Below are 11,980 nucleotides of genomic sequence, written 5' to 3' on the forward strand. Positions count from 1 at the left end.
GGGTGGGTTGTTTTTGATGGGGTTTTTTTCTGCTAAGGCAATGGCAAGCATTTATTTATCCAGCTCCCTCCACATTTTCCACCATCGTTATTGCCAGTGACCCCTGCAGTGATAAGTGGTCAATGACCCTCAGCCAGGGTGAGCTGCAGGAACCTTACAGACGTGCCTGTTCTTTCTCACAGGGGTAAGAACAAGTGCAAGAGCACAGTGGCATTTTGCTAAAAGCTACTATTTTTCCCAACAGGTTCTTCTACAGGCAGAATCAAATGCTTTCTTCAAGAGCAACCACATCTTTTCTCTGCCTGAAAGGTTGTGTTTGTTTGGGTTTTTTTCTCTTCCCTTAGGTGAGAGATAAAAAATGAAGAGGAAAGCCAGTGGAAATGTCAAAAATACCAACTGGTAGTAATTTGGTATGAGTGTCTCCATTTACACATCAAACTTGCTCTTTGAGAACTTGGAGCTGTATTTAAAATGGATTTTGCTAGGTGGTCTGCTGCTGATGATCTGCATTTCTTCTTCCATTTCTTTGCTGTGCTTGTTTGCTATTGCTGCTGAATGTCCCCAAAAAGTAAAGTGGTGTGGAAGAGTTGAGGAACCAGCTTCTGAAATTCTAAAGCTGATCTGTAAGTTTTATTCCTATGGGATTTTTAAAAGTAGATATGTCATCAAAGTTAACTTTCTTCAGAAAGCAACAAGATTGTCGTCCTTCCACTGATACTCTTTTTATTTAACAGAGGTATTTGATGGTGCTGTAAAGGGGCAAGATGCAGAATGAGTTTGAGAGAAGTCATTGAAACTGGGAGCACAGATGGTTGATTCCTACAAATCAAAAAACGGATGTTTTGTAGGCAAATGAAATCTAATCCTATTTGGAGGGTCAACAGGATAAATAGAAAGAACTAAATACAGATCTATATAGATAAACTCCCCCCAGAAATCTATGAAGCAGGACTGATAGCTGCCATAGCCCAGGCAGCCTGTGGATCTAATTGCCTGCCTGAATTCAGCCCTTGCCTGGATCCCAGGGGAGACGTCTCTGCATTTCTCTCCCAGCATTCCAGGGATGATCCTGCTCCTTTCATGGTGCCCCAGAGTCCTGCGAGCCCCCCGTCCTGGGGCCATCCTGATGCCTGCCGGGGCCTTTAGGGTCCCCCCTGACGTGCAGACAGGGTTTGACTCCAAGCTTCCTTGGAAGGTGGAGGCAGGTGAATATTGGCCACCTTCTTCTTTCCCGCTGCCCTCCATACTCTTGCAAACCCTGCTGGGGCACTCGGGCTCTCCATTGCAGGCAGTCTGGAGCTGCCATGCAAACCCATCTCTCAAGGAGTCCCCAGGTCTCAGGTGCAACATCAAGAAAATGACACAGCAACGTGTAGAAAACGTGAACTTTATTCACTTGACTACTTCTAAAATCTACACTACAACGTTACTTGAAGACTATGGGGTAAGAATCTTAAGCCTAAAATACTTCAATACTTCAACTGTTTAGAATTGAACACTAAGGGAAAGGTCAACTTCTTGGGGGAAACGTGGTGGGGAATCCTACAACTAACAATAGGGGTGTGGCTAACTTCTAAGATGGGGAACGTCGCAGTGCCTGGGCTGGGCACTGGTCACACATTCCCCGTAAGGTTCTGAAGACAGAGTGCCGCGCTGGAGGTCAGAGCTGCGGGGAGGTGCGGAGTCTCCTGCCAATGCCCTCTTTTGCCGCCGTCTTGGTTGTTGGTCTCAGCTGAGAGCGAAGGCACAACCGCATCAAGTCACGGTTGTGCCTCAGCAGCTGCATCGACTTCTTTGGACAGCCGTGTCTTCGATGGCGGCGGGGCCCTGCACGGCCTGAAGGGCTCCGGAGATTCCGCTGCAAGGCAAAGCGCAGGGATCCCCATGGAAGAGGCAGAGGGGCAGAGCGGGGCCGGCACCCACAAAGTGGGGCTGCCTTTGGCCTCGGAGACAGAGACTCGGGCTCAGTTGGGCTGGGCTGCCCCGGGGAAGAGGCTGCAGCATGCAGAGCTCTGGCCGCCTCTGCTTGGTGCTGTCCATGGGGCTCAGCCCCTGGGCTGGATTCCCCAGCCAGGAGCTCAGGCCCCTTCTGCCGCAGGGCATTGGCCAAAGGGTGCCCAAGAGGCCCTCAAGGTCTGCCCCATCCCGCCTCCCTGACCCCCCAGCCCCGCCTCACCTCTCCCCAGCATCTCTGAAATCTTCTCTCAAGGGCCCATCCCATGGCCATGCCTATGATGAGCACGCCGACCAGCAGGACTGCCCAGGACACCCACAGGATCTGCTCAGGGTCCGTCTCCTCCGGGTAGAAATCCTCCCCAAGCATAGGAGAGGCATCCGTGCTCTGCTCGAGTTTGCTGGAAGGGTCGAGGGGATGGGCCAAGAGCAGCAGCACGTAAAGCTGCAGCAGCGAGGAAGAGCCGTGAGCAGCCATAGAGCTCTGCCGGCAGCACAGAGGCTCTGGGCGTCTCTCTGCAAGCAGGTCTGCCTGGGCTCTGGGGCGCAGCAACAGCTGGCGACAGTTGCCAGGCACCGTGCCGTCGCCAGAGGCTGTGATGTCACAGAAGCACAGAACGCCCTGGCCTCAGAGAGCCCTGAGAGAATGTTGAGTCCAACCTGTGAGCCATGGCGGCAAGCATGGCCAGCAGAGCGGGGCCCGAGCGCTGCGGCCTGGCTTGCCTTGCCCACCTGCCACAAGGATGACTCCAGCAGCCCCCTGTCAGGCCATTGCAGGATCTAATGGCCCTTTCTGGGCACAAGTTCTTGCCAACGCCCAGCGTAAACCTCCCTTGGCACAGCTTCAAAGCCTTGTTGGCATCTGCTCTCTCTTGTCCTTGCCCATCTGGCTGGCGCTGCCGTGTTGCTCACTGGCCTGTCTGTGGGAGAAGAGGCTGTGCCAATGAGTGCTGCTCAACTTTGAGGCCATTCAAAGGAGGATTTGATTGTGCCTGCTGTGGGAAGGAAGATGCGTGCACATGGCCACTTCCCATAGGTTTTACCGCAGATTTTCATCAACAGCTGTCCTACTGAAAGTAAAGTCTGTTTTAGTGAGTATTTGAGGGGTTCCAGAACACAATGGCATCTCAGGGAAATTCTGCTGGTTCAGTTCTACTGAAGTTTTGAGATGAGTTGCAAATCCTGAAAATTTTCTCCTTGCCGAGGTGGTAATTTCACAGTTTAGATTGTGGGGATATTGATTGCTCAGTGTTGAGGACCTAATGTAACTTTCAGCAGCAGAAATTTTCAACATCCAGTGATTGTCTTTGAGACAAAAACATTTGAAATCTTTTTTTCTGTGGACAGGAATTGCTTCTGTGTTACTTCACATCATCCATTAAAAATTTGATGCCTGGAAAAAGTCCCGAGTGCTGTGTGATTTCCTTGGTCGTGTTCTTTGGAATGGCTTCCCCCCCATTTTCTGAAGCTGGCCACAGAAAGGTAATAGATGGGTGAGAAGTTGTGAAAGGCCAACTGGTGTAGATCTTTGCCTCCTGTTTCGAGGTCTGTGGTGAGCTGTGAGTCAAAGAGCTGATTTGTCTCAGCTGGTGAAAACACAATTGAACCTTTTTGCAGCAGGATGGATGGATAGAACCAAAGCACAGCATGGCTGGCACCAGCAAATGAATTAAAATGCATCCCTGGGATATGTCTATTGGATTGTTCTTCTAATATTGTGGTAGTAATTATGATGTCTGAGTACTGAACAAGCAACAAGTACTGAACATCTGATTTGTAGTCAATTTTCTATCTCTAATGTAGCAAAGAAATTTTTAAGAATTGTGTTTTTTCTCTCATGGTTGAGGTATGTGTTCTTCACGGGCTGAATCTTAATATCACTTTGTTTTTGTAGAAGAGCAGTTTCAGCAGAAGATGATTTTCCTTGCCCTCCTTTTCATTTTTCTTTTCTGTATTATTGCCTGGCAGGTTAACTTTTGCAAATTGCGTGCTGCAAAATGTTGCTACTAAGGATGGTTGGTGTCAAAAGAGGTTCTTTTCTCGCTTGAATTCATTAAAATCTCCAGGTGAGGGGAAGATTGTATCTATTCCTCTCTTTTTAAAGCAAATTTTCCAAGAGGGATCTAAAATTGCATTTGAGGGTTGGGGTGTGGTTTTTTTCCCTTCTTTCATGTGCAACCTAACAACTCCAACTTCACAGGCCTATTTAACATTTGATCCATCAAAATCAGTCCTTTGATTTGTCTTTTGGGAACTTGTTCATCTTGGGGTATTTGTCATCTTCTCAGGGTATTGAAGGTCCATCAAATGCTGCAGGTTTCATTCTTCCTTTAATATGGTCTATGCGCTGGAGTTTGACTCTTAAGCAGAGCTCATTTTTTATTTTGCAGCCTAGCAGTTCTACTGTGGGGCTGTGGGCATTGTGAATTGTCAATTCACTTGAGAACGATGGGTAAATCAGCTCCTGGGAAGATGTGTACTGCCTGGCCCCGATGCTTCAGCATGCTTGAGGTCAGCTTGGCTGTCTCCGACTGTCTAATAATAATGCAGAATAATAGAATTAAGTATTCATTTTAATTGCTGATCAATAAGATTTGTTTTCAGCTAAATTTGCGTGCTAGTTTCTAAACCACTACAGTCTGTTTCATCAATGACCTTCTTGATTTTAGCTTAAGCTTTCTAGTTTCTGCCGATCTCATTTTCTCGCCTGTCCCTGGGAGAGGAAGGGATGATGGCTGGAGGTTTGGCAGTCAGCGAGGGCCTGGCCACCACTACAGTTCTGGACTCTCAGCCTTGGAGATGTGATCAGGAATCTGCTCTTAGTTCCCAGTTTTGTATTGCAAAGACTGACCATGCTGCCAGCACTGTGTTTTATGAGTGAATTTTCATTTGGTCAAACTCCAAAGCAGCCTTAATTTTAAGGTGGAATTCTTTGTGGATGAGGCTGTGAAGAACATGGTGTTTATACTCCCATCCTACCGGCAGTACAGTAGAACAACTCCTAACGGATTTGGTAATAAAGACCTAGTTTTTCTTCACTAAACCTGCCCTAGCAAAATTCATAAGCTGGTGATAGCTATCTCTGGTGTGGAAAATCTTTATTGAGTTTATTGACAATTTAATATATGTTGTCAAGCTTTGTTGTTTAGTTTCTGTTTGTCCAGAGACACTTGGGGCTACCTTTGCTTCCTAAGGGATTAAACTAGCAAGCACTTAGAATCAGATTTTGGGAAGATGGGTGCAGGAGACTTGGTAATTCACTTCAGAAAAACATAATAATGATGAACATTTCAGATGGAAATGATAGTATTTGACATACTATGTGAAATGCTTTTATATGATTTTTTCATTTTTCTTTTATTTTTAATCCTGGATAAATTAAACGAGGCTTTTGGGGAAAGCATGAACTGGATTTTATATTGAGTTTGATAACCTCTGATTCTGCTCTCGTTTCTCTATCTGCTGGAACTTGTAGCAAACTAGCTATGTCCATGTTTAATTCTGTAATAATTATCTTTCAAATCAAGCCTTTCTCATTGGTGTTGATATATTTGGGAGAGGGAGGGGAATGGAGAAAAAAGAGCTACTTTCATGAATACAATTGAAATTTCATATTGCTGATTTGACCCTTTCCAAGATTCAAGTGACCACTGGATCAGGTTGGAACTGAGGGGATGACTCATAACTCAGGCAAAAAAACTACGTTTCATTCCACATATTAGGAGTTTTCTGTTGCCCACAAGACAGTTCTGAAAAAAAAAAAAACAAAAGAGAAATGGGTTTCAAATTTCCTCTGCCATTTTCAGTCGTCTCCTCTTTCTGGAGATGCCTTAGCAAGTGTAGGACATCTGAAAAACTTGGAACTGCAACTTTATTGTTGAGGCTCTGATGAACATTGCTTCTGTCATCAAGTTCTTGTGTTAATACTTTCAACTTAGCTGAGTAATGTTGGTATCAGCAGACTGATAAAGCCATGCCTTCCTAAATAATAATGCATTCTTAATAAAAAAAAAAAATCTGTTTCTTCATGTATTTAATTACCTAGTGAGTATAAGAGGGAATGAAGTTAATACTGCGCAGATTTGAAGCAAAACATGGCTTTTTAATGTGCTTCAGTATAGGCTATGCACAAGTAAATAGACATGATCTTTAAGCTTCAGTTACCTTGAATTACCCTATGCATATTCAAATTCAGATTGATGAATGCTGAACCAAAAGCAGACATCATATGGTTAATTGAAGTTCTTTTCATTCAGAGGCAAACTATTTTCATTGCTTTGTTTTGAGGGTGGGTTGTTTTTGATGGGGTTTTTTTCTGCTAAGGCAATGGCAAGCATTTATTTATCCAGCTCCCTCCACATTTTCCACCATCGTTATTGCCAGTGACCCCTGCAGTGATAAATGGTCAATGACCCTCAGCCAGGGTGAGCTGCAGGAACCTTACAGACGTGCCTGTTCTTTCTCACAGTGGTAGAACAAGTGCAAGAGCACAGTGGCATTTTGCTAAAAGCTACTATTTTTCCCAACAGGTTCTTCTACAAGCAGAATCAAATGCTTTCTTCAAGAGCAACCACATCTTTTCTCTGCCTGAAAGGTGTCCTGGGTTGCAGTATATTCTATCACCATCCTCATGTACTGTTGAAACCAGGTGAGGCAGTGCTCCCTGCCTCCCCCCCCCCCCCCGGGCTACCTTCTGTTAATGGGCCCATCAATGCCCTGCCCCATGACTCATAGATAACTTCCCCCTGTATTGTCCCCTGTTAATGGGCCCACCACTGCCTTGCTGCATGACTCAGAGATAACTTCCTCCTGGACTGTTTTCTGTTAATGGCTCATCAAAGCCTTATCTCATGACTCACCATCCCATTGTGAGATGCTCCTCCCCTTGGGAGGAGCCAAGCATTCCATACTGGATATAAGCTGAGAATTCGAACACCACAGCAGCCCTTACCTACGGGACTTCCAGAGGACAGGAGCTACTGCTGGACTTTCAGCTGAAGACCAGACCCCCTTTCTTCCAGAGGATCACGCTTCAACAAGACCACCTCATCTGGACGACTACCATCACCCTAACAGGGTTCCAGGCTGTATTCTGACTCTGTCAGTGTTTTTGATATTATTGCATTTATTCTTTTTATCATTTTCCTATTAAATTATAATTCTGACTTGCGATCTCTCACTGGTTTGATTTCAAACTAGTACAAAAGGTTGTGTTTGTTTGGGTTTTTTTCTCTTCCCTTAGGTGAGAGATAAAAAATGAAGAGGAAAGCCAGTGGAAATGTCAAAAGTACCAACTGGTAGTAATTTGGTATGAGTGTCTCCATTTACACTTCAAACTTGCTCTTCGAGAACTTGGAGCTGTATTTAAAATGGATTTTGCTAGTTGGTCTGCTGATGATGATCTGCATTTCTTCTTCCATTTCTTTGCTGTGCTTGTTTGCTATTGCTGCTGAATGTCCCCAAAAAGTAAAGTGGTGTGGAAGAGTTGAGGAACCAGCTTCTGAAATTCTAAAGCTGATCTGTAAGTTTTATTCCTATGGGATTTTTAAAAGTAGATATGTCATCAAAGTTAACTTTCTTCAGAAAGCAACAAGATTGTCGTCCTTCCACTGATACTCTTTTTATTTAACAGAGGTATTTGATGGTGCTGTAAAGGGGCAAGATGCAGAATGAGTCTGAGAGAAGTCATTGAAACTGGGAGCACAGATGGTTGATCCCTACAAATCAAAAATCGGATGTTTTGTAGGCAAATGAAATCTAATCCTATTTGGAGGGTCAACAGGATAAATAGAAAGAACTAAATACAGATCTATATAGATAAACTCCCCCCAGAAATCTATGAAGCAGGACTGATAGCTGCCATAGCCCAGGCAGCCTGTGGATCTAATTGCCTGCCTGAATTCAGCCTTTGCCTGGATCCCAGGGGAGACGTCTCTGCATTTCTCTCCCAGCATTCCAGGGATGATCCTGCTCCTTTCATGGTGCCCCAGAGTCCTGCGAGCCCCCCGTCCTGGGGCCATCCTGATGCCTGCCGGGGCCTTTAGGGTCCCCCCTGACGAGCAGACAGGGTTTGACTCCAAGCTTCCTTGGAAGGTGGAGGCAGGTGAATATTGGCCACCTTCTTCTTTCCCGCTGCCCTCCATACTCTTGCAAACCCTGCTGGGGCACTCGGGCTCTCCATTGCAGGCAGTCTGGAGCTGCCATGCAAACCCATCTCTCAAGGAGTCCCCAGGTCTCAGGTGCAACATCAAGAAAATGACACAGCAACGTGTAGAAAACGTGAACTTTATTCACTTGACTACTTCTAAAATCTACACTACAACGTTACTTGAAGACTATGGGGTAAGAATCTTAAGCCTAAAATACTTCAATACTTCAACTGTTTAGAATTGAACACTAAGGGAAAGGTCAACTTCTTGGGGGAAACGTGGTGGGGAATCCTACAACTAACAATAGGGGTGTGGCTAACTTCTAAGATGGGGAACGTCGCAGTGCCTGGGCTGGGCACTGGTCACACATTCCCCGTAAGGTTCTGAATTCGGAGTGCCACGCTGGAGGTCAGAGCTGCGGGGAGGTGCGGAGTCTCCTGTCAATGCCCTCTTTTGCCGCCATCTTGGTTGTTGGTCTCGGCTGAGAGCGAAGGCACAACCGCATCAAGTCACGGTTGTGCCTCAGCAGCTGCATCGACTTCTTTGGACAGCCGTGTCTTCGATGGCGGCGGGGCCCTGCACGGCCTGAAGGGCTCCGGAGATTCCGCTGCAAGGCAAAGCGCAGGGATCCCCATGGAAGAGGCAGAGGGGCAGAGCGGGGCCGGCACCCACAAAGTGGGGCTGCCTTTGGCCTCGGAGACAGAGACTCGGGCTCAGTTGGGCTGGGCTGCCCCGGGGAAGAGGCTGCAGCATGCAGAGCTCTGGCCGCCTCTGCTTGGTGCTGTCCATGGGGCTCAGCCCCTGGGCCGGATTCCCCAGCCAGGAGCTCAGGCCCCTTCTGCCGCAGGGCATTGGCCAAAGGGTGCCCAAGAGGCCCTCAAGGTCTGCCCCATCCCGCCTCCCTGACCCCCCAGCCCCGCCTCACCTCTCCCCAGCATCTCTGAAATCTTCTCTCAAGGGCCCATCCCATGGCCATGCCTATGATGAGCACGCCAACCAGCAGGACTGCCCAGGACACCCACAGGATCTGCTCAGGGTCCGTCTCCTCCGGGTAGAAATCCTTCGGAAGCATAGGAGAGGCATCCGTGCTCTGCTCGAGTTTGCTGGAAGGGTCGAGGGGATGGGCCAAGAGCAGCAGCACGTAAAGCTGCAGCAGCGAGGAAGAGCCGTGAGCAGCCATAGAGCTCTGCCGGCAGCACAGTTCTGGTCGTCTCTCTGCAAGCAGGTCTGCCTGGGCTCTGGGGCGCAGCAACAGCTGGCGACAGTTGCCAGGCACCGTGCCGTCGCCAGAGGCTGTGATGTCACAGAAGCACAGAACGCCCTGGCCTCAGAGAGCCCTGAGAGAATGTTGAGTCCAACCTGTGAGCCATGGCGGCAAGCATGGCCAGCAGAGCGGGGCCCGAGCGCTGCAGCCTGGCTTGCCTTGCCCACCTGCCACAAGGATGACTCCAGCAGCCCCCTGTCAGGCCATTGCAGGATCTAATGGCCCTTTCTGGGCACAAGTTCTTGCCAACGCCCAGCGTAAACCTCCCTTGGCACAGCTTCAAAGCCTTGTTGGCATCTGCTCTCTCTTGTCCTTGCCCATCTGGCTGGCGCTGCCGTGTTGCTCACTGGCCTGTCTGTGGGAGAAGAGGCTGTGCCAATGAGTGCTGCTCAACTTTGAGGCCATTCAAAGGAGGATTTGATTGTGCCTGCTGTGGGAAGGAAGATGCGTGCACATGGCCACTTCCCATAGGTTTTACCGCAGATTTTCATCAACAGCTGTCCTACTGAAAGTAAAGTCTGTTTTAGTGAGTATTTGAGGGGTTCCAGAACACAATGGCATCTCAGGGAAATTCTGCTGGTTCAGTTCTACTGAAGTTTTGAGATGAGTTGCAAATCCTGAAAATTTTCTCCTTGCCGAGGTGGTAATTTCACAGTTTAGATTGTGGGGATATTGATTGCTCAGTGTTGAGGACCTAATGTAACTTTCAGCAGCAGAAATTTTCAACATCCAGTGATTGTCTTTGAGACAAAAACATTTGAAATCTTTTTTTCTGTGGACAGGAATTGCTTCTGTGTTACTTCACATCATCCATTAAAAATTTGATGCCTGGAAAAAGTCCCGAGTGCTGTGTGATTTCCTTGGTCGTGTTCTTTGGAATGGCTTCCCCCCCATTTTCTGAAGCTAGCCACAGAAAGGTAATAGATGGGTGAGAAGTTATGAAAGGCCAACTGGTGTAGATCTTTGCCTCCTGTTTCGAGGTCTGTGGTGAGCTGTGAGTCAAAGAGCTGATTTGACGCTCTGGAGGTCAGAACTGAGGGGAGATGCGGAGTCTCCTCCCAATGCCCACTTTTGCCGCTGACTTGGTTCTTGGCCTCGGCTGAGAGCAGTAACGAAGGTGCAGCTGCATCAGGTCACGGTTCTGCCTCAGCAGCTGCATCAACTTCTTCGGACAGCCCTGTCCTCGGTGACGGCGGGGCAATATAAATACAATATAAATTCCATCTCATGCTTTCCCCAAAAGCCTCATTTAATTTATCCAGGATTAAAAATTAAAGAAAAACTAAAAAATAACTTAAAAGCATTTCACATATTATGTCAAATACTATCATTTCCATCTGAAGTGTTCATCATTATTATATTTTTCTAAAGTGAATTACCAAGTCTCCTGCACCCATGTTCCCAAAATCTGATTCTAAGTGCTTGCTAGTTTAATCCCTTAGGAAGCAAAGGTAGCCCCAGGTGTCTCTGGATAAACAGAAACTAAGCAGCAAAGCTTGACAAAGTATATTAAATTGTCAATAAACTCAATAAAGATTTTCCACTCCAGAGATAGCTATCACCAGCTTATGAATTTTGCTAGGGCAGGTTTAGTGAAGAAAAACTAGGTCTTTATTACCAAATCCGTTAGGAGTTGTTTTACTGTACTGCCATTAGGATGGGAGTACAAACACCATATTCTTCACAGCCTCATCCACAAAGAATTCCACCTTAAAATTAAGGCTGCTTTGGAGTTTGACCAAATGAAAATTCACTCATAAAACACAGTGCTGGCAGCATGGTCAGTCTTTGCAATACAAAACTGGGAACTAACAGCAGATTCCTGATCACATCTCCAAGGCTGAGAGTCCAGAACTGTAGTGGTGGTCAGGCCCTCGCTGACTGCCAAACCTCCAGCCATCATCCCTTCCTCTCCCAGGGACAGGCGAGAAAATAAGATCGGCAGAAACTAGAAAGCAAAAATCAGGAAGGTCATTGATGAAACAGACTGTAGTGGTTTAGAAACTAGCACGCAGATTTAGATGAAAACAAATCTTATTGATCAGCAATTAAAATGAATACTTAATTCTATTATTCTGCATATTATTAGACAGTCGGAGACAGCCAAGCTGACCTCAAGCATGCTGAAGCATCGGGGCCAGGCAGTGCACATCTTCCCAGGAGCTGATTTACCCATCGTTCTCAAGTGAATTGACCTGCCCAGAGCCCCACAGTAGAACTGCTAGGCTGCAAAATAAACAATTAGCTCTGCTTAAGAGTCAAACCCCAGCACACAGACCATATTAAAGGAAGAATGAAACCTGCAGCATTTGATGGACCTTCAATGCCCTGAGAAGATGGCAAATTCCCCAAGATGAACAAGTTTCCAAAATACAAAGCAAAGGACTGATTTTGATGGATAAAATGTTAAATAGGCCTGTGAAATTGGAGTTTTGATGGATTTTTCTGAGATTGTGTGGAAAGTTGTCAAGATTTTGTGGGATGTTTCTGGAATTTGGTAGGGTTTTGAAAAGATTTCAAGAATTTTCTTTGATGTTTCTGGATTTTTGTGGGATATTGAATTTACTTGAAGAATTTTGATGGATTTTTCCGAGATTGTGGGTAAACTTGACAC

General features: G+C 46.6%; 2 protein-coding genes across 2 annotated transcripts; both read right to left on the reverse strand.

Moving 5' to 3' along the window:
- Positions 1-1,371: 1,371 nt before the first annotated feature.
- On the reverse strand, positions 1,372-2,484 carry LOC147645536 (uncharacterized). The gene is made up of 2 exons (XM_086874498.1): positions 2,177-2,484; positions 1,372-1,858 (listed from the first exon to the last, which is right to left on the reverse strand). Exons 1-2 carry the CDS (start codon positions 2,429-2,431, stop codon positions 1,661-1,663), a joined length of 453 nt encoding a protein of 150 aa, XP_086730624.1. The 5' UTR covers positions 2,432-2,484; the 3' UTR covers positions 1,372-1,660.
- A 5,738-nt stretch (positions 2,485-8,222) lies between these two features.
- On the reverse strand, positions 8,223-9,328 carry LOC147645537 (uncharacterized). The gene is made up of 2 exons (XM_086874497.1): positions 9,028-9,328; positions 8,223-8,709 (listed from the first exon to the last, which is right to left on the reverse strand). Exons 1-2 carry the CDS (start codon positions 9,280-9,282, stop codon positions 8,512-8,514), a joined length of 453 nt encoding a protein of 150 aa, XP_086730623.1. The 5' UTR covers positions 9,283-9,328; the 3' UTR covers positions 8,223-8,511.
- Between the last annotated feature and the right edge of the window lie 2,652 nt (positions 9,329-11,980).

Source organism: Cyanistes caeruleus, unplaced genomic scaffold, assembly GCF_971803275.1.
Source record: "Cyanistes caeruleus unplaced genomic scaffold, bCyaCae1.hap1.1 HAP1_SCAFFOLD_236, whole genome shotgun sequence".
NCBI classification, from domain to species: domain Eukaryota; kingdom Metazoa; phylum Chordata; class Aves; order Passeriformes; family Paridae; genus Cyanistes; species Cyanistes caeruleus.

Coding starts and splice junctions, on each gene's coding strand:
- LOC147645537 (XM_086874497.1), bottom strand. CDS start 9,282: ATGGCTGCTCACGGCTCTTCCTCGCTGCTGCAGCTTTACGTGCTGCTG. Junction 8,710..9,027: donor TTCAGAGATGCTGGGGAGAG/GTGAGGCGGGGC, acceptor TTTGCCTTGCAG/CGGAATCTCCGGAGCCCTTC.
- LOC147645536 (XM_086874498.1), bottom strand. CDS start 2,431: ATGGCTGCTCACGGCTCTTCCTCGCTGCTGCAGCTTTACGTGCTGCTG. Junction 1,859..2,176: donor TTCAGAGATGCTGGGGAGAG/GTGAGGCGGGGC, acceptor TTTGCCTTGCAG/CGGAATCTCCGGAGCCCTTC.